The sequence below is a fragment of the Eutrigla gurnardus genome, assembly GCF_963514095.1.
Source record: "Eutrigla gurnardus genome assembly, chromosome: 14".
Classification (NCBI taxonomy): domain Eukaryota; kingdom Metazoa; phylum Chordata; class Actinopteri; order Perciformes; family Triglidae; genus Eutrigla; species Eutrigla gurnardus.
The window spans coordinates 12817544-12838936 of record NC_139937.1 but is presented as its reverse complement, the minus strand read 5'-3'; the positions used below and the strand labels follow the sequence as shown (position 1 = coordinate 12838936).

The following is a 21393-nucleotide window of genomic DNA, read 5'->3' as shown; positions in this document are numbered from 1 at the left end:
CAGCTCAGCAGCCACAACAACCTCCGATGGTAAAGAGTTGCTGTGGATCAACAAAGTAACGGTTGGTGGTGTGGCATTACTTAGTTATTTACACTGCATTTCCACTGCACGGTACGGCACAGCTCTACTCAACTCAATTAGCAGGATAGGATGGTAGGTTTTTTGGTACCACCTCGGTCAAGTTTCTGAGTGAACCGAGCTAATACTAGAAGGTGAAGTTAGAACACTGCAGACCATTGATTGTTCATAGAGAATTGTCACAAGCACAACACGGGATATCCTTCACAATCATATGATTTTTAAGTAGCCACGCTACTGTCGATAGCGGCAGCAAATTTTTTTCTAGTCAATCGAGCCAGATTTGAAAAACAGGCTGCCTGCAAAACTCTGGCATACAATTGGTGTAGGACATACATCCTCTGTTTGGTCACTGACAACAGGATCCAGCGAGGGTCAGATTTAAGATGATGTCATGGCAGTTTCACACAGCCTATACTGGGGGGTTACCTGCTATCTGCAGTGATAGCAATGAAGATGGGAAAAGTACCGGGTACCAAAAGTGAGTAAAGTTGAATTGAGCTGCACCATGCACTGGAAATAAGGCATTAGAGACACATTAGAGCCACAACGTTGATGAAACAGTCCCAAACAGGCGCGGCGGATGTAATTTAGAGTCTGACACAAAACAGATAATGCAGGTGATGTATACTGTTAATGGGAAGACAGGAACTAATTTCACCCTGAAGCTTCACCATCTGATAACACACACAGATGCTTGTTCCCTCAGCAGCAATTACAGCCACCCAAACACCAGTCACCAGACTCTCAGAAAAACACCGCCGAAACAAACTGCAGCATTACTACACTGATGAATGTCCATGCTCCATAGCTGTGAAGATTTCACACCGCGTCATAGGAACAGACTGACAGCACTAAGAATCGTATCTTTTATGTTTGTATAATTTAATAATTAAAACTGCAGATTACATCATTCTTAGACATATTGCTGGCTTCAGCATTTTACTACTGTATCCTTAACTCAACCAGTGACTTCATAAGCTTCCCGCGTTTAAGTGTGAAACATCGTAGAGATTGGATCTGTTTTGAGTTGAGAGGGAGGAAGCAGTTTGCTTCAATTTAGTTTCAGTTTGCTATATCAATTTATCAGTGAACTGTATTTTTGCAAGATTTGTGAAAGCTCCCATAGCGTTTTTTTGTACAAAATGCTAAAAGTCAGCTCATCACATGGCATCCTATTTTGCTTTTGGTAACTTGAATTGGAAGAGAAGTTCTTGAAACATCTCTAAAATGTCCCATTGGTGACAGAATTCATTCTGCAGTTGTCTCCACGTTCCTCTCTAGGATTAAAGTTTGTTTTTAGTCAGGCGTTGACATCACTCCCCGACAGGCAAGGCTCTGTGAAAAGCCTCTTCTTGCCACTTGGCAGGATGCTGGCAGGTAAGTACTGATCTGCTGGCGTATGTAGCTCGTCATCCATTTCTGTGGTGAAGTGGTCGGGACTTTCCCCATTGGACGTCTCCTTGATGACGCTGTAGGTGAGCGCCACACTGTAAGAGGCCGGTTTCTCCATGCGCTGGGGGCCACAGTGACACAACTTCTTAAAAGCAGTGCGGAACTTCTGGGACATGACGTTGTAGATGACCGGGTTGATGGCGCTGTTTAGGTAGATGCAGAGACGGCAGAAGAGCAGAAACCAGGTGTCCAGGTAGGCCTTGTTCAGGAAGGAGTTGACCACCACTAGGGTCCGGTAGGGCATCCAAAGTAAGGCAAAGAGGACCACCACCACGGCCAGCATCTTGGTCACCTGATAAAATTCAATCGTGAGTTAAAAAAATGGGACAACAAATTGAAATCAACGAAAACTGGACATTTAATTGAACTTAGAATGTTTGATGCACATGGATTCTGTACACTTAAAGCCACAGCACAAGCACATGGATTATATCCGCAGCAGACCAGGGGCACGTTTCACAAAGCAGGTTCAACAAACTCTGAACCTAACCCTGAACTCTGAGTTGATCAACTCTGAGATGGGCAACTCTGAGTTTTCGGTTTCAGAACAGCGGTTTTGAATTAGTTCAGTCAACTCTGAGTATGTAAACTCTGAGTTACGCGCGTGCCTGCCGACTCTATAAAGCCATCATCAATGGAGCTCCGATACTACGATTCACCATGGCCAAGGGGAGAGCGTCATTAGATATTACTAAGTGTTTATGTAGAAAACGAGCTCATCCTGAGAAAGCGGAGCAACGTAACTGCAGCAAAGTAGCGATAGTTGGCGTGGTGGACAATTACTGCCCGATCTAATGTATATAACTGAATGAAACAGTCTATTGATCTAAAGGTAATAAGTCTTTATTTTCAGACTTGCACAGCGACAGACTGTGGTGTAATGGTTAGCAATGCCGCCCCCGGTGCAGGCGACAGGGGTTCAATTCCTGTAGTTCACAATGTAGCGCACTCAATGAATTATCTTTTTCATTGGGTGTAATCCCCCCAGGCACAGAAAGAAAGTAGCGTCAGTTGAAAGTTAAGCATAAGAATATTGCGCAAAGAAAAATCAAGGAAGTTCACGTCGCCCGGATTGGCGTTACCGGGGCCCCACCCTGGAGCCAGGCCCGGGGTTGGGGCTCGCAGGCGAGCGCCTGGTGGCCGGGTCTGTGCCCACGGGACCCGGCCGGGCACAGCCCGAAAGAGCGACGTGGGCCCGCCCTCCTGTAGGCCCACCACCCGCAGGAGGGTTCAGAAGGGGCCGGTGCGGTGGGATTTGGGTGGCTGTCCTGGGCGGGTGCCCCGGCGACCCAATCCCCGGACGGTGACTCTAGCCATGGGGACATGGAATGTCACCTCACTGGGGGGGAAAGAGCCTGAGCTAGTGCGGGAGGTAGAGCGCTACCGGCTACAGGTAGTCGGGCTCACCTCCACGCACAGTCTGGGCTCTGGAACCCAACTCCTTGAGAGAGGCTGGACTCTCTTCTACTCTGGAGTTGCCCGCGGTGAAAGGCGCCGAGCTGGTGTGGGCTTGCTTATAGCCCCCCAGCTCGGCCGCCATGTGTTGGAGTTTTCCCCGGTGAACGAGAGGGTCGTCTCCCTGCGCATTCGGGTCGGGGATAGGTCTCTCACTGTTGTTTCGGCCTACGGGCCAAACGGCAGTGCAGAGTACCCGGCCTTCTTGGAGTCCTTGGGAGGGGTACTTGAGAGTGCTCCAACCGGGGACTCCATTGTTTTACTGGGGGACTTCAACGCTCACGTGGGCAACGACGGTGTTACCTGGAGGGGCGTGATTGGGAGGAACGGCCTCCCCGATCAGAACCCGAGTGGGGTTCTGTTATTGGACTTCTGTGCTGGACACGGTTTGTCCATAACGAACACCATGTTCAAACATAAGGGTGTCCATCAGTGCACATGGCACCAGGACACCCTAGGCCGGAGGTCAATGATCGACTTCGTGGTTGTGTCATCTGACCTCCGGCCGTATGTTTTGGACACTCGGGTGAAGAGAGGGGCTGAGCTGTCAACTGATCACCACCTGGTGGTGAGTTGGATCCGCTGGCAGGGGAGGAAGCTGGACAGACTTGGCAGACCTAAACGCGTTGTGAGGGTCTGCTGGGAACGTCTGGTGGAACCCTCTGTCAGGGAGGTCTTCAACTCCCACCTCCGGGAGAGCTTTGACCAGATCACGAGGGAGGCTGGGGACATTGAGTCCGAATGGACGTTGTTCTCTGCTTCCATTGTTGACGCGGCTGTTCGAAGCTGTGGCCGTAAGGTCTCCGGTGCCTGTCGTGGCGGCAATCCCCGAACCCGGTGGTGGACACCGGAAGTAAGGGATGCTGTCAAGCTGAAGAAGGAGTCCTACCGAGCCTGGTTGGCTCGGGGGACTCCCGAGGCAGCTGACGGGTACCGGCAGGCCAAGCGTGCTGCAGCACGGACGGTCGCTGAAGCAAAGGTTCGGGTCTGGGAAGAGTTCGGGGAGGCCATGGAGGAGGACTATCGGTCAGCCTCGAGGAAATTCTGGCAAACCATCCGGCGCCTTAGGAAGGGGAAGCAGCCCTCCACCAACACTGTTTACGGTGGAGGTGGGGAGCTGCTGACTTCGACTGGGGATATCGTCGGGCGGTGGAAGGAATACTTCGAGGATCTCCTCAACCCCACTGTCACGTCTCCCATTGGGGAAGCAGAGGCTGGAGACTCAGAGGCTCATCCACCCATTACCCGGGCTGAAGTCACCGAGGTAGTTAAGAAGCTCCCCGGTGGCAAGGCACCGGGGGTGGATGAGATCCGCCCTGAGTACCTCAAGTCTCTGGATGTTGTGGGGCTGTCTTGGTTGACACGTCTCTGCAACATCGCGTGGCGGTCGGGGACAGTACCTCTGGACTGGCAGACCGGGGTGGTGGTCCCTCTATTCAAAAAGGGGGACCGGAGGGTGTGTTCCAACTATCGGGGGATCACACTTCTCAGCCTCCCCGGGAAAGTCTATTCCAGGGTGCTGGAGAGGAGAATTCGGCCGATAGTCGAACCTCGGATTCAGGAGGAACAATGCGGTTTTCGTCCTGGCCGTGGAACACTGGACCAGCTCTATACCCTCCGCAGGGTGCTCGAGGGTTCATGGGAGTTTGCCCAACCAGTCCACATGTGTTTTGTGGACTTGGAGAAGGCATTCGACCGTGTCCCTCGTGATATTCTGTGGGAGGTACTTCGGGAGTACGGGGTCGGGGGCCCTCTGCTAAGGGCTGTTCGGTCCCTGTATGACCGGGGCAGGAGCTTGGTTCGCATTGCCGGCAGTAAGTCAGACCTGTTCCAGGTGCATGTTGGACTCCGGCAGGGCTGCCCTTTGTCACCGGTCCTGTTCATTATTTTTATGGACAGGATTTCTAGGCGCAGCCGTGGGCCGGAGGGGATCTGGTTCGGGAGCCACTGGATTTCATCCCTGCTTTTTGCGGACGATGTGGTCTTGTTGGCTCCTTCGAGCCAGGACCTCCAGCATGTCCTGGGGCGGTTTGCAGCCGAGTGTGAAGCAGCCGGGATGAGGATTAGCACCTCCAAATCTGAGGCCATGGTTCTCGACCGGAAAAAGGTGGCTTGCTCCCTCCAGGTCGGGGGGGAGTTCCTGCCTCAAGTGGAGGAGTTTAAGTATCTTGGGGTCTTGTTCACGAGTGAGGGAAGGATGGAGCGTGAGATTGACAGGCGGATCGGTGCAGCGGCTGCAGTAATGCGGTCGCTGTATCGGTCCGTCGTGGTAAAGAGAGAGCTGAGCCGAAAGGCGAAGCTCTCGGTTTACCGGTCAATCTACGTTCCTACCCTCACCTATGGTCATGAACTTTGGGTCATGACCGAAAGAATAAGATCCCGGATACAAGCGGCCGAAATGAGCTTCCTCCGCAGGGTGGCGGGGCGCTCACTTAGAGATAGGGTGAGGAGCTCCGTCACACGGGGGGAGCTCGGAGTAGAGCCGCTGCTCCTCCACATCGAGAGGAGCCAGTTGAGGTGGCTCGGGCATCTGCATCGGATGCCCCCTGGACGCCTCCCTCGGGAGGTGTTCCAGGCATGCCCCACCGGGAGGAGACCCCGAGGAAGACCCAGGACACGCTGGAGTGACTATGTCACCCGGCTGGCCTGGGAACGCCTTGGGGTCCTCCCGGAGGAGCTGGGGGAAGTGTCTGGGGAGAGGGAAGTCTGGGCGTCCCTGCTCAGGCAGCTGCCCCCGCGACCCGGTCCCGGATAAGCGGAAGATAATGGATGGATGGATGGAATATTGCGCAAATACCTTAACTAAGGCATATGATTTTAATCATATTTCACATATTAAACAGTAAATATAAGCAGATATTTCAACACAGAAATGTACTAAAACATTTCATAAATCTCCCGTTCGCAAAAACACTACCTCCGCAAAGAATCTGGTTGCGGATTATCTCCGCGATATGAAATGTTGAAAATGTCGGAGAATATTGTTTAGATAATATCTAATGTGATTGGAAGGAAAGGTAATCAAAATTGTCTCCCAACCCAAAGCTGCTAGAATCACTTTTATTTCCGTATCGATTAGGTTGACGATGAAAGGACGGCACATTTTGTTGGTTCAGATTCAGGAAAAAGGCGGAGACATGTAGGGAGAAACTCAGTGTTTGTTTAAGCAAACCTGCTAGCGAGCAGGTTAGGTTCACGGAATATGTTACCCGGGTAACTGACTCAGATTTATGCTGAACTGGCTTTGTGAAACCGAAAAACCAGAGTTTCCCTCATCTCAGGGTTAACTAACTCAAGGTTTTCACTAAACCTGCTTTGTGAAACGGACCCCTGGTGTTACTACTAATATTTCTTTTTTTTAGGTACATTTTGGGACCTTTAGAATTGAACCAATTTGCAGAAGTAACCAGAGGTGTCGCCAGATCAACTGAAATCTTTTTAGATGTGTGATAGATGCACAAGACTCAACAAGTCTCTCTCCACAAGGGGCAATATCACAGCTGCATTTCCACGTGAACACTTCATTTGAGTCAATTTGGGCATTTTAATGAGATTAACACGGCGCAGGCACACTCCTGCTCAAATATTGATGGTGTGACTGGAATTTTAGTCGCACTATGTACCAAATTCAGAAGTGCTGAATGTTCAGTTTGGTGCTCTTGTTCAAAGCATGTTTGTTTCCCCAAAAAATGCAGCACTCCACTTGTAAAGAAAATATGTGAATAAATGTCTGGATTATTTTGTGGTCACTTTATTCACAAGAACCTACTGACGCATCTTGAGCTTCATCTGAACATGAGTTCTGTTGGCAAAGGCCACGTCACAGAATCAGCCAGAAAACATGTAAACCTGTGTCGTCAGTGGGATGCATTCAAGATCAACAAAGTGCTCAATTCAACTGCTATACACAAATTCAGTCTGCAGTGATAAAGGCAATTCCTTCTGATCTAAAATAAATGTATAATTATTTTTACATTAGTAGCAACATTACTTTTCAACAGTAGAAAACAATCTACATAGAATAGCATCACTTAAAGATCTTATGTAAAAATACAAAGATTAGGTAATTAAAAAATGTATTAAAAAAAATCAAGGGAACATCCAATAAATTGCATGCTATGTGTGTGTATGTGTGTGTGTGTGTGTGTGTGTGTGTGTGTGTGTGTGTGTGTGTGTGTGTGTGTGTGTGTGTGTGTGTGTGTGTGTGTGTGTGCGTGTGTGTGTGTGTGTGTGTGTGTGTGTGTGTAAACCAACCTGGCTGTTCCTTGGAAAAATGTTAAGCACGCTATTAAACGCTCATTATTAATTCAGATGCTGTTCATTAATTTCCAACAAGAAGGAATGATTTATATGCACAACCTAACAAAGCCTGGATCTGTTAATATAATTATCAGGATATAATCCTGATGTGAAACTCGCATGAATTCATATCCATATTCATGTTGTGTCATCTCGGCTGCAGTCTGGTGAGGATAATTCAATTGGATGGGGACGTTGCCAGTGTCATCAGTGAGAGAAATACCTAATACTGGATCAATCCTTCTCAACCTTAAGAAATCCATTCAATAGGTTACATGTACGATGTTATGAATTGTGTCCACAGAAACACGTGTGACTGTTTGTTTATGCGTGGGTGCAAGTCGAAGGTACAAAACAACAAAAACCCTATTTGTTTTGGGGTTAACTGATCAGACAGTCCAATAGAGCATGGAATCCCCTCGGGGTACCACACCCCGTCATTCCAGGGAGGCGTCTTCCTGTGATCTGATAAACAAACATCTAGAAGTGTGTCTGCGCCTTCAGAGAATTCTGTTTATTTTCAAGCAAAGTAGGGATTTGTTTTCTATTAAAACCTGTTTGTCTTATTACTTTTGTCAGTTGTTTACTGCGAGCCGCTGTGTGGATTTGTGCTTCAGAGTTTTCAAATGGTGGATCATCGCTGTTCCACTGAGGGAAAAAACACTGTAGTTACATTATAGTGGACTTTACTAGACTAAATATGAAAGTAAAGAGTGCTGGCAGCACATTGATGCACTGCACATCAAAAAGTGACTAAGCAAGGGAGATGGGGTCAGTTTTAACATTAAAATATTAAAGAAATAATTAAAGAAAGTGCCTATTTCTATCGTGTTCCAGTTAACAGTTCCAGTTAACAGTTAACCCTAATGGGCTATCGATCCTCTTTAACAGCTCAAAAGAAACATACTTAACATTGTTTTATCACCTTGATCCTTTGACTATAACTGCTCTCATAAGAATTGCTTATAAAGATGAAGATTTTGATTTGAGATAGATAGATAGATAGATAGATAGATAGATAGATAGATAGATAGATAGATAGATAGATAGATAGATAGATAGATAGATAGGATTACCACTTCATTGCTTGTGTACACAATGGGTTTAATACTGTCAGGGAGGAATGTAAGATAATTAAAGTGGGAAGGGTAGATTTTTGCATTCTTATTATTAATATAAGGGAGTGTGTCACATGTCAACCAAATCCATAGGTTTGCTATAATAAATGCCTTCTGTGAGGCGTTTTGTGGGATCAATATTTGTATTAAATCTGTGTGTGGTCACGTCTAACAGACCTGTGGTCGGTGCATTATTCCACTTTTCTTAATAATCACATTATGTTGTGGTTCTCTCTCTGACTATCAGCGGCTCTAGTTTCAGTGACATCGCCCGGACTTGTTTCTACTTGGGGGGGAGTGGGGAGGGGGGTCGACCTGGCCCGTTAATGTCCAGTTGCCCGCACGCATTCTCTCGCGCACAAACGCAAACACCACACCGCGATAACAACGCGCGTGAACAAACAGCGGCCCCACCTGTCTGCGCGAGGCAGCCGTGGCGCTGCTGGAGGAGCAGGTGCTGACCATCCTCCCTCCCTGGCCCGTCTCCTTCTTCCACTTCTTGCTGCCGCCTTTTGGGTTCGAGGGCAGCGGGTTCAGGAAGAGTATCCGCGCGATGAGTCCGTACAGGACCGTGGCCAGCATGAGGGGCAGCACGTAAAACACCGCGAAGTCCGTGAAGTAGATGGGCAGGTAGTAAGTCCTGGACACCTTGTAGGCGCAGCTGAGCAGCACCACGTTGTCGTACACCAACTTTTTGGTGTCCGACAGGAAGAGCCACAGGACGCTGTAGACGGAGGTGAGCGTCCAGACCAGCATGATGATCTTCTTCGCCCGGGACAGAGTGCACAGGAATTGCGCTTTGATGGGGTGGCAGATGGCGATGTAGCGCTCCACGGTGAAGGCGGTGATGGAGCAGGAGGACGCGTTTATTCCCAGATACTGGAAGTAGGTGATGCCCAGGCAGCCAACGTAGCCGTACGCCCACTGTCCGTGCAGGGCGTCGGTGATGTTGGGCAGCCCGGCGGCCGTCAGGACCATCAGGTCAGCCGCGGCCAGACTCACCAGGTAGCAGTTGGTGGGGGTGCGCATGTGTTTGGTGGTCAGGACCACAAGTATAACCATGACGTTCCCCACGATCCCCAACCCGCATATGAGGGACACCAAAAACACGCTCACCACTTTGTATTCACGCGTGTAGTCAGTCCAAACGCCCAGGGTTTGATTGTCCTGCACCGACGTTTCATTCTCCACAGTCATGTTAACCAAAGTGAGGTTTTCCATAACGGGGAGGCTTTTAATAAAACACCAGGCATTAAAAAAAAAAAAAAAATCACAACCAGAATTCTCTGCTGTAACCTGTAGAGCCCAGGCACAAGTCCAATGACCAAAAAATCTCCAATAACTTCATTTCATCCACATAGCAATCCAGTCAAACCAGCCTTTTCTTCTTCTTCTTCACCAAATCCAGTTTCTAATACCACAAAGCCATCAGCACATTTTCCATACAAGCATGATAGATCATTTCAAAACAGCCGATGAGCCTCCGCTGTGAGTTGAAGTTGCAGGCAGCTCCGCGTCCTTGCTCCTGTCTCACTGCTCACACAGTCATAACTGAGAGCTTCCTGCAGAGGCTCACAGTGAGGTCACACACTCCCACTGGAGCCACACACTTCCACCTTTCTTATCTTAGGGGTTTGTGCTCCATGTAGTTCTGAGCCTTTATGAAGGCATCTGTCATCGGTCAAAGGACGTGTATAAATGCTTAATAGCACTGTTCAGTTATAATTATGTGATTCACGGGTGCACAGTTATTATAGCTGCATTATTTGATATTGTAGAAATATTATAGGCGATTAAAAAACAAACACCCACTTCTTCATACAACTTTACAGCTGGAAAACCTAATTCCACACTGTCTCTATAATAAATTACAAAAGTATGAGAAAAGGCAAATATCTATAGAATATAAACCAAAGACTATACAAAGTGATATCAAGGTGGATCATTTATTGTCATTTAAAACGGGGTTGCGCAGGAATACGCAGTTTGTAATCCCATTTTGCTACAGATGTATTACGCACGATAAGACACAACCGAACTTTATTACATGGTGGAGTGTGGAGGATGGATTTAGGAGTGCCACAGCCCAAGGAAGGAAGCTGCTCTGAAGTCTGCTGATACGGCAGCCGATCCTCTATCTCTTGTCAGACAGCAGCAGGGTGAACAGGCTGTGTATTGACTTTTAATATCCTGTGGTCTCTCCGCAGGCACCCCTTGTCACCAATATCACGGACGCTCAGTAGATGGGTACCAACGATGTTCTGGGTGGTTTCAATCACCCGGTCCCGGACCGTGCACATGCCATCCCATTTGTTTCCAGTCAGGGTGCATTCTGTTGCTCCTTCACCTGCAGTAGTTTAAAATGCCGCTAGCAAAAGCTGCGACCATAATTTTAATTAAATAAATCCTATTAACTGTATTTATATATCAGTCATCTGAATACTTTTGAACTTTTACTTGTAGCACAGTATTTCTACCATTATATCACTACTTTATGATGTGAATCTTCACACGTATACATTAAACACCTTGCATGTGCCGACAGGAATATCACTGCATTAATACAGTGAGAGATATAGTCCCTGTATATAAGCCACCAAGTACCAGGAAGTTTGGGGATATTAAATTAAAAAATTATCCCATAAAGAACAATATCATCATTCTAATCTTCCTATTGTATCCTACAGGCCTGCTGTTACGCCATTATAGGACTATTACGGAGATGGAAGAAGATACAAATGTCAAGGTCATTTCATTAGTACTTTTTAGTGCAATATTGTGATGATGTGTCATTTTAGCTGGCGGCTCCAGAATGCTCACAGCACGACTCGCAACCACAAAAGACATGACAGCTGCTAAACTCAAACTGCTTTTTTTTTTCTTTTTGCGCTCCGAGTCTGCAATTCAGTTCTGGAATACATTTCGTCCCTCGTTGCCTCGGTGTTTCTGTACGTCTCTTCCTGTGGTCCGTCCACCTGCATCCAGATGACTTCTCACGCCTCATCAACGAGGAAAGGAAATCAAGGTTCACACTGTTCAGTTGCAACACAGCGTTGCTATTTAGAAACAGAGAGCTATATCTCTACAACACACAGCTTTTTTCCTCCCAAGGGGTAAACACCTGGGGGAGCTGCATGTGTTCGAATGAAAAGGGAGGAAGGCACAGGATGGAAATTACACAGATCTCAGCACAGTGTCTATATAACCTTCCCAGGAGGCTGGTTTAGCAATGAGAGCTGAGCAGTCTGCAGGAAAACTACTGTCTGTGGGCAGACAGTGTGGATGAACATCAAAAAAGATTACCTGATTATTAATGGCAGTGTTTTTAAATGTCAGCTACAGATTATCATGGTTTTAAGTGTTCCTGAGGTTTTATAATCAGCAGGTTAATGTTCTTTGCCTCTGGAAACCCTGAGCCTCACATAGATTTATTATCGGTGTATAACTGTATCGACCCCCCTCCGTTTCAATTACGCCGTATCAGAGGAAGGATAGATGAAGTGTTCGGTCCAGTGACACCTCTGGTGGTGTCAGAAACCGTGGGCTTTGCCAAGTCATTTTAAGAGAATATTGATCCCATTAATGTGAATGTTTGAGCTTGCTACGGTTCCTTCGTGATGCCATATTACACACTTAGATAGTGTATGAGTTTGTTATGGTTAGGCAACAGATCTATGAATGAAGTGTGCTGAATGATGGCTTCATTAGTCTGTACTTCAAGATCATGACTGAAAAAAACATTAATGCATATTAGACTGATAAATGACCTTGTATAAGTTAATTGGTTCCACCCCTATGAATTTATAGCTTTACTGTCAGTTGACATCAGTGGTGAAAGAAGTATTCAGATCTTTACTTGAATAAATAAGCAATCAGTTTGTAGGCCTAATAACAATATTTCAAATGACAATATTAAAGGGGTCACTTGTAGTGAGGATCCATACAAATAATTATCACCTGAATCTGCAGCGTTGGTTCCAGTTAGCTAGCATGAAGACTGGAAACAGCTGAGACAGGGAAAAAGACAATCACCAGGAAAGAAAGTATTCCTTTCAGAAAAGTATTACCAGCCAAATGAACTAATAACTAGTGCTAATTTTCCGACAGAATGTGTAAAACTATTTGATTATTATTTATCATTAATTATTGTATAAGCAGCATTCTGCTGTTCATTTTGATTATTTACTGATGCATATCTGTTTACTCATGAGCTGACTATAGCAATGAATCCTACTTTATAAGATGAATCTGCAGAATAACTAACAGCTATCAAACAAATGTGGAGTAAAACGATGATGACAGAGAAAAGAGTACTTCAAAATGAAATACTTGGATAATGGTGCTTTCCACCACTGATCAGTGCATCATTGCCTGCCCTGCTCTAGACAGATGCGGTTCTCCTCTCCTACAACACTGAGGTGGGTCTTCACTGCCACCTCATGGTCAAACACTGCTACTGACTCATTGAACACTGGAGGACAGCCAGGTTACTGTGAATATTTGAAAGATAGCACATTGCATAAAGATGACATTTCTCTGTATGAGCTTGGGTCTAGGTGATTTCAAGGTGGCTGTCATGTAGATTTGTTTGAGAAAAAAAAACCTCCAAGCATTGGTATACTGGACGTGGAATGAAGCCAAACTATTTTTTTGGCCTGTAAAATGTTATTGATTTTTGGAAATCTATGGAAAGGATTCTCCCTCCTTTGCTTGCAAATGTATAATGCGCTCCTTCAAACTTTTTCATTTGGGGTGATATTTCACCACCTATGGAACAGGAATGCTCCCTGTATATTAGCAGAGAAAAATGAAGAAATGTTGCGACTGAATATTTCACTATCGGACGCATTCACAAATTTCTCCACCGTGACTTCTGTGTTAATATAATGCATTATTCATCCAGTGGGGCTTTCAAGAGAGAGGTCCTTTTCCCAAATTGGAAATTCAAGGGGAACATCCCAACAGAAAATACAGACAGACTTCCACCAATGAAAGTGCCAGCAGACTACTCGGCGATTGGTTTACTTCATTCACCAAATATAAATGACGTCTCTGGCCTGAACTCAAGACTCTCGCATTTACCTAATGAATTCAACTCATCCCATCTAAAATGTTTTATTATGTCAATGCTAAGCAGCTGCTCTGACTTTGCTTACCATTGAGCCACCACAGGGGATACCAAGAGCACAACTGCGCATTTGTCAAAATGAATCGGATCCGGCAGCCAAAACGTAACGTTTGTTGCCTTATAATTAGCGCACCATTATAACCGAACCCATCAGAATAGCTGTAAGAGATAATCAGCGCTCCAGATGGAGACGGAGAGGCAGAAAACAGGGACAGACAATTATCATCAAGAGCTATCGAGAGCATGATAACTCAAAAGCAATTGTTGCGCGAGGGGATAACATCACATTAATTATGACAAAGAGACTATAAAGAGACGACGGGTGGATGAAATGGTGGAATTAATTATCCGAGTCAGCTTGCTTAATCACCAAATGGCTTTTTTTTTTCTTTTCTTTTTTTTTTGTTGGTGAAGTCTTAGCTTTGCGGGAAGCATAAATCTTTGCCTACACACACACACACACAACACTAGCAAAGCCATTATTAACCTTCCATTAGCTCACACCCGCGGTGTCTGTGTTGAGGGCAGCCACACCACTTCAATTAGTAAAGTCACTGTAAATTAACGTGACGGTCCAAGTGCTTAATATTTCATAAGAGTGTAGCACACCCATCCTCTCAAAAAGAAGAGGAGATAAAAAAATAAAAAAAACCTCTGTCTGCCTATTTCTTAATCCCCTTGTCATCCTGCTGTGTGCATGCACTCTCCTCTCTGGAAGGCTTTTTAGGAGCCGCCGGTGGGTTTGCGTGCCAGACTTCCCTCAGACAACAAACCTGGGGGACTGTGAACACCTTCTTATTAATAATCTACAGTACCCTGATGCTGTGACACACTTCCCTTCCGGTGACCTCAGGGTGCTTTCTGGCAGCTGGTGGTGAAGTGCAGAGGGTTTACTTGGCCTACAACAGGCTACATCTTTTTCAATGTGTAATAAATATAAATTCAGTGTGAAAAACTGAAAGGAGTCTTACTAATTTGCATGCCTCTTTGATTTCAGTTCTGGATCAGGTTGTATCAGCTTTTATAGCTCGCTAGCTAATAACTCATCGTTTTGAGTCATTCACTAAATTGGGCTGCACCATTAAGCAATTCCTACATAGTTAAGACTGATGTGTAAATTGTTTGCTATAAAATACCAAATGTGTTTCGGAGTTAGCAGTATTCATTCAGTTTAGAGTGTGAAATGTGATTCTGCTAACTGATTCATCCGTTTTGTAATTTGAGATATATTGTGTTGTTTTTATGAAAATTCATTTCAAATCTTAACGCCTTCACATGTCATCAGACAACTCAAAATTAGTTTGTATTTGGAGATAGTAAGTAACATTTCATACAAACAACCCTTCCTAGTTCCTGTTACATTAGCCAAATTTACTATATCAGTATTTATACGGAATTCTATAGATGTAAGAAGCATTGATGGAGTTTTGCAGTGACGAACGTGGACAGTTCTAACTTGGTTGCTCATGAATGTGTCCTGATTGACGGGAATGGGGCAGACTTGCGACCTGGTTGTATGACGGCATTACAACATTACAAATGGCTGTTATTGGATATAAATAATAACAACCAATGTCAGGAGTGTGTTTATGTTGTGCCACTTGAGATACTTGTGAGGCCTATATGGGCTTTCCCCTGTTTCTCATTCACACATTTCTACTCCACAGTAATGTGGTGCACTGATCAGCTTCAGCAGCTCCCAGAGCAGCTGGAGGTGAAGTGAACCTTATTTATTCATTCATTCCATAATTCACACTCCCACACATGCAATGTCCCACTTCTCCCTCTTGCTGCTGTAGAGAGACCTCAATCCCCCCCCCTCCACCTCCACCACCTTCCCATATCTGCTACTGAGTAAAGCAGTGCTACATCAGCAGTTCGTAATGTCTCTGCTGTGTGGGTCCGTGCCTGTGGCAGGAGACACACTATGAGGATTTATAGCCTGTAGAAGCACCGACTCCCCGGCCGCCCTTGCTCTTCCAAACCTGGTGTCCTTGCCAGCAGGAAAAGTGGTGCACTGTTGCAGACAGATATCTGATAGTTGGCTGTTGTTCTCCCTCAGAGGAGCTCAAAGTCAGATTCCTGCTTCCTCTCTCTGCAGGACACCGACCAACGTTGACTACAATCTGACCAAACACACCATAAAGCATTATGATCCATCAGTCAATGACCCGGGAGTATGTCTTATCCCCCCCCCACTCCTCTGCAAACTCATTTCTGGAACAAAAAAACGTGTCTCTAATCACTTCTCTTTCGTTCTCTCCCCCTTACTCTTTACTCATCTGTTAAATGGAGCCTTGTTGGGAAATGAGCCAAAGTCGTTCACCCGGGCCGCCAGGGCTCCAGGAAAAGTGGCGACTATATTTATAGCCGCTGCCTGGTTGTGTGCGCTAAATAAGGTGGAACAGCCAGCAAATGAATATTCAGTTTAAAGTGGGATTAAGCACCGTGGCCCGCACTTAACATCCACTTCACAAAAAGTGTCTCTTTAGAGAACGAAGTCGTTAGCCGGTGTTAATTGTTGCTAGCAAGACACAGGCTGAGGAACCAGATAACCCTCCCAAAGATTTTGCGTGGGGTCGCAGAGCAGATGACCTATCTGATCTCTAGATTAATCGTGGATTAGACTGGCTTTGACATAGTGACCAGTAATCTTCAGAGAGAGAGAGCGCAGGAGAACAGATGGTGATACATGCAGTTTAACAATGTCATTTGCACGGCACCGCTGGGTGGATTTTTTTTCTGATATGATTAAAGATTTTTTTTTTCCTGATGAGAGGTTTTTTCCCCGATATGATGACCGTTTTAAGAGACAGCATACCGTATTATTATTATTATTTGTCTTGTGTATTCACTGTGAAATCACTAAAATAGCTTTAGAGAACTTTGGATGTTGAATATCTATGTTTTCACTGTGTACATGAATGTGGAGCTCTTCAGGATATAACTGGAGAGGAATTATAAATGTGCCTGTGGTATTCAAACTGACTTTATAGCAAACTTATGAAACTTTGTGGCACTTTAGGGTCCTATATCCTCCTACAGGGACTTATTTTATGTCTCTGTGTCGTTTTTATATATACAGTATATTCCTACTAACCTGTTCTTAGCCTCCACAGGAGCTTTACAGTCGCACACTGACCTTTCTATGGCATCAAATTCTCCTAAACTGCTTCCTTCGGGAGGGCATTACTAGTCCAGTATGATCGTCAGGTCCCAAGGTTTCCCCCTTTCAACCCCGCAAATCCTCATCAGGTCCCAAGGTTTCCCCCTTTCAACCCCGCAAATCCTCATCCCGTTTGTGTGTTGACTGACTGCTGGTGATCTCAATCGGCTCACAGATAGCGAGGCTCCTTTCAGCGCCACGGCGCGGGCAGCCGAGGCTCTGTGTGTGGGAGGGACTTAGGGAGAGCTGCCCTCAGTGCAGCATCGAGCAGGGAGAGAGAATGTATTCAAAGCATGTTCACTGATAAGGCTTCTTCTTTTTTTCTTTTTTTGAACTCGTCTTTCCCCGCTATGTGCCCTCGCCAGCTCTATGAGGAGGAGAAGGCGGAAGCGATGCTGAAGTAGCGCGGTGAGTTGATGTCTCTGTATTTGTGCAGCTGGGGATTAAGGAAATATATCGCCGTGTAGTGGATGACTGGTCCTCCATAATGCAGAGGAGCATCCCGCGTCTTCTGCTGAATTCAAATAAAGTATTATCGGCTGGATTCGGGATTAAAAGGCTGTAGTGTGAAATATGTCGTGATGATTTCAACCAACTATGTGTATTTGATGTGTGATTTAGTTGTTTTTCTTGGCTGGGTCCATTTTAAAACAGAATAAGAATATAGCGTAATCTCGGTTAATGCGCGGTCCTCCCTAATTGGATACAGCGGCATTTGGCTAATCACAGCCACCGTAAGCGCCTTTCAAGAATTGGATCCACGGTTTTTACTTAAACAATCCTACCAACTTTAAAGTGCTGTAGAGTTCAATATAGCCTTAGGGATGTCGTGCCAAGTTACGCACACACGTGCTTGCGCATCGTGGATATATGCGGGTCCACGCTTTGCAATGAGGATAATCTAATTTAGATGCACCGTTTAATTTAGATCTGGTGTGTGTGTGTGTGTGTGTGTGTGTGTGTGTGTGTGTGTGTGTGTGTGTGTGTGTGTGTGTGTGTGTGTCCTCCCGTTAGGGATGCTGCAGAGTGAAAACATCGTGGGAGGAAGGCTCAGAGTAAACCCGTGGGTGGCGAAACGCGAATGGCTTCTCCGGCGCTGCTTCCCGCAGATGAGAGAGGCAACCGGCCCGATGCTCCCGACGCCCTTGACCGGGTTTCCAGCGCGCTGCACGGCCGGAAGTCGGGCGGGTCAACGGGAGGAGCCGTCCACGGGGAGGGCGGCTGTAACCCGGCCCGCGGCTGCCATGACCGGTGTCATCCGGCGCCAAGGACGGTGCCGCGCAAGGGATGCGCAGATGTTAAACTCGGTCACCTCGGCGAGGAGAAAGTCCGGATTTGCTGCGACGAGGAATTAGAGACTTCCTTCACCTACATCGATGAGAATGTGAACCTGCGGCTGGCTAGCCCGGACACCAGCTGTAAAAGTACTCACAGACCCGTGCGCCACGGCGAGCCCTGCTCCGAGACTTTACCGGAGTTTTCCTTCATGTCCGAGGACGACCTCTCTTTCGGGGAGGGCGCCGGGACCTCTGTAGACTACGGGTTTATCAGCGCAGTCACGTTCTTGGTGACCGGGATCTCCTTGGTGATCATCTCCTACGCCGTGCCCCGGGACGTGGTGGTGGACCGCGACAGCGTGTCGGCGAGGGAGATGGAGAGGCTGGAGATGGAGAGCGCCCGGATAGGCGCCCACCTGGATCGGTGCGTCATAGCGGGTCTGTGCCTGCTCACGCTGGGCGGCGTGGTGCTCTCCACGCTGCTGATGATCTCCATGTGGAAGGGGGAGATGTACAGGAGGAAGGTCATCGCTTATTCCAAGCGCTCGGCGAAACTGTACGGCTCCATCAGCCTGAAAACTAGATCCAGTCCCAGCCACTCTTCTGTGCACCTGTCCCTGGAGGAAGGGATAGAGGAAACTTTGGCTTGAAATGCTGCTCTGTGTGTGTGTGTGTGTGTGTGTGTGTGTGTGTGTGTGTGTGTGTGTGTGTGTGTGTGTGTGTGTGTGTGTGTGAGAATAAGTTGTGTATAACAGGAATTAATGCCATTCCCCACACATCATCTAACAAATTGTACCCTGAAACTGTATCCATTGTTTTTGTCTTCTAGAAATAGCTGGAATACTGTATTGTATGACCACGTGGCAGTCAGAAAGGACAAGAGAAGCACTCAACTGCAAAGTGAATAATTGCCTTGAAAACATTATGTGGTATCACGTTGTTCCCAAATGATTTTAAAATGGCACAAGAGTGACTGGGGAGAATGTTAAGAGCTTTGTGTCACAAACACTGGATCACATCTTTTTCTTTTGTACCCCAGGATGCGATCTCTGAGAGCTTCCGTTTATTATTAAGGCTATTCATATTTAATGCAAACGTCTCCAACGGACACATTTCAGGAAGCGAGGGAAGCGTGTGTCCGCAGGGCAGGAGAGTGGGAGCAAGGGGCGATGTAAAGCTGTCCCTGTCCACCGAGATGCGGGAGAGTCGGCTCAGTGGTCCACAATGGTAATATCCAGTGACAGTTACTCTGGTGCAGTGCTGAGGTAAGCCAGTAAGCCCGGCTCCGTGCATCTGAGCCAAAGCTCCACGTCGGTTTGATTGTAGTGAGAAATTTGACTGCATTCGACAGCGCTGACACACACTGCTCACCCTCCTCTGCACTGGTTTGATCCACTCTGCTCTTCTCCCTCCCTTCCTTCCTCACCTCCTCTCTCCCACGGCAGGACTTTCATTTCTCCCGCATCGTTCTCAACCTATACGAACGCTGTACATTCACACTAACGAGCGCGTGACAAGGGTCCTGGACGGCCACAGCCAAGTGCCTGTAACGTTTCAAGGTTGACGAGGCTTCCCTTTACCTGCCGCCTCTCATTCCCGGACATAAGAGCACCTAATCACACATGAAAGAGTTGCCCTACTTCCAAAAACCTTAAGCCTTCACTTCAAAGCGCTAATTACATTTCCAAAATGAGTTATCATTCTTTTTAAAAAGGCCATATTGATGTTATCATGGTGATTTACTGACTCAAATATTTCAAATGTCACGGGGAGGGAAAAAAAGCTTTGGGAAAGATGTTTGTCATGTGCAGACTTGCTAAAAGATGTTAACGTGCAGGTGTCCGGGCAACTTCCTTTTTCTTGGTTTAGTTTCTGTCTTTACTTCCACGTGAAAGCTACCTTTTTTTTCCCTCCCTGGCGGCTTACAGTAAAGCTGTCTCAAGAGGCGTGCAGAAAAGAATAAAGAAAGCAATTCTCATGAAAAAAAAAATGCTTTTTGTGTTTGTGCTAACCCTGTAAGGCTCATAAATCATGCATGAACCACTAGAATTAATTCATATTTGCATATATTCACATACACAACCAAATGTTGCATTCCGCAAAGACAAGCGCTGACAATTCTTATGCAGTGTCACCGTCGGTTTGCCGTCCTTTTCATTTCCAGGACGCCGTGACCCTATTTTGAGGCTTACATTCAGAACGACATGAGTCAGCCTCTATTAATGAGACGCTTAGGCTGATTTCTCTATGTTAACCAGCTTGAGGCCACGCCGTTGTTGTTGCTTTCGTTCAGCTGCATCCCCTCGGCATATGCTGTCACAGCATATACATGCATTCTAAGTGCCAGTCAGAGCACAGGCTGACAGATGAACCCGTGTGTTTCGAGTGAATGGACTGCCTCACTGGAGTCTAATGAGGTATTCAGCCTTCACTATCATTCGAAATAAATCACGTGTTGCGGCAATGAACTAATGCAAGTTTGTGTTACCACAGATTTTCCATCGTCTTAGGGTGAACTGACAAGGTGCGTGAGCATCCTTCAAAACCAGTCATTACGTCCTGAAATGGCAATAAAATGCCAAATGAACAGATTTCCTGGAACGGTAATAAAAATTAATGATGCATATGAGGCAATGTTGTCCCGTTCTCTTCACAGAAGCTGTAAATCCACGACTCAGTATTGCAGATGTTAAAGTGATATTTCATCTAGCGAGCTTTTTACCGGTGTTTGTTGGCCGTGGAAGCGAGGTGACGCCCAAGTGCTGGATGGCCATTTCTTACCGCTTCCTTTTTTTTTCTTTCCCTCCTCGCCAATATGCTCACGTAAAATTAAAATCACTCAACGCAGTAAAGGGCAGCCAACGACAACGCTGCTGACGCCAGAAAAAAGAAATCCCTGTGATGATATTGAGCAATTAATTCAAACTGCAGCAACACGATGGCTGCGTTACAGATGTAGTAAGCTGGTGCTCGTCATTCAGTGTCGGGGTCACATTCGGAGGTGGCATCATCTGTGAGAGTGTCATCCCTGTAGTGCACAGAGGATCATACATGCCTGAGGGAAGACTTCAAACACACTCATCTGCAGAATGTAATGCACTAAACGTATCGTACGCCCTCCTCTATCTCTGTCTTTCTGTCCTCCTCCACGGTTGGCAGCATACCCCAACACCAGGCTTCCCCCCTCATACAGCCAACTATACGTGTTTGGGGGATTTAATCAGGGATTTGCTTGAAGCGACAGCATTTTTACATGCCTAGCTCAAGTGTGTTTGCAGAGATCTCATGCATAAGCTCTTTATCCGTGAGCGGTGCACGGCTAAATCGCCCTTATTGATATTTGGTTGGTTCCTCCGCTAAGTCGAACCCTTCAGGTAAGGCCGGGGAGTAGCTTAGCTGCTGCCATCAGCTAATTTC

At 46.5% G+C, this 21393-nt stretch overlaps 2 protein-coding genes across 3 annotated transcripts; one reads left to right on the top strand and one right to left on the bottom strand.

Moving 5' to 3' along the window:
* Positions 1-882: 882 nt before the first annotated feature.
* trhra (thyrotropin-releasing hormone receptor a) lies at positions 883-9832 on the bottom strand. Its single transcript, XM_084027999.1, has 2 exons — positions 8820-9832; positions 883-1825 (listed from the first exon to the last, which is right to left on the bottom strand). The coding sequence occupies exons 1-2, from the start codon at positions 9624-9626 to the stop codon at positions 1382-1384; spliced, it is 1251 nt and encodes a 416-aa protein (XP_083884125.1). The 5' UTR covers positions 9627-9832; the 3' UTR covers positions 883-1381.
* Positions 9833-16903: 7071 nt separating this feature from the next.
* On the top strand, positions 16904-20493 carry tmem74 (transmembrane protein 74). Of its 2 annotated transcripts, none has more exons than XM_084027380.1 (3): positions 16904-17107; positions 17725-18679; positions 18713-20493. In XM_084027380.1, the coding sequence occupies exon 2, from the start codon at positions 17781-17783 to the stop codon at positions 18624-18626; it is 846 nt and encodes a 281-aa protein (XP_083883506.1). In that variant the 5' UTR covers positions 16904-17107; positions 17725-17780; the 3' UTR covers positions 18627-18679; positions 18713-20493. The 2 variants fall into 2 exon arrangements, with proteins under 2 accessions (XP_083883506.1, XP_083883505.1); XM_084027379.1 differs by having other exon boundaries at positions 17714-18679; positions 18713-20492.
* Positions 20494-21393: the final 900 nt, after the last annotated feature.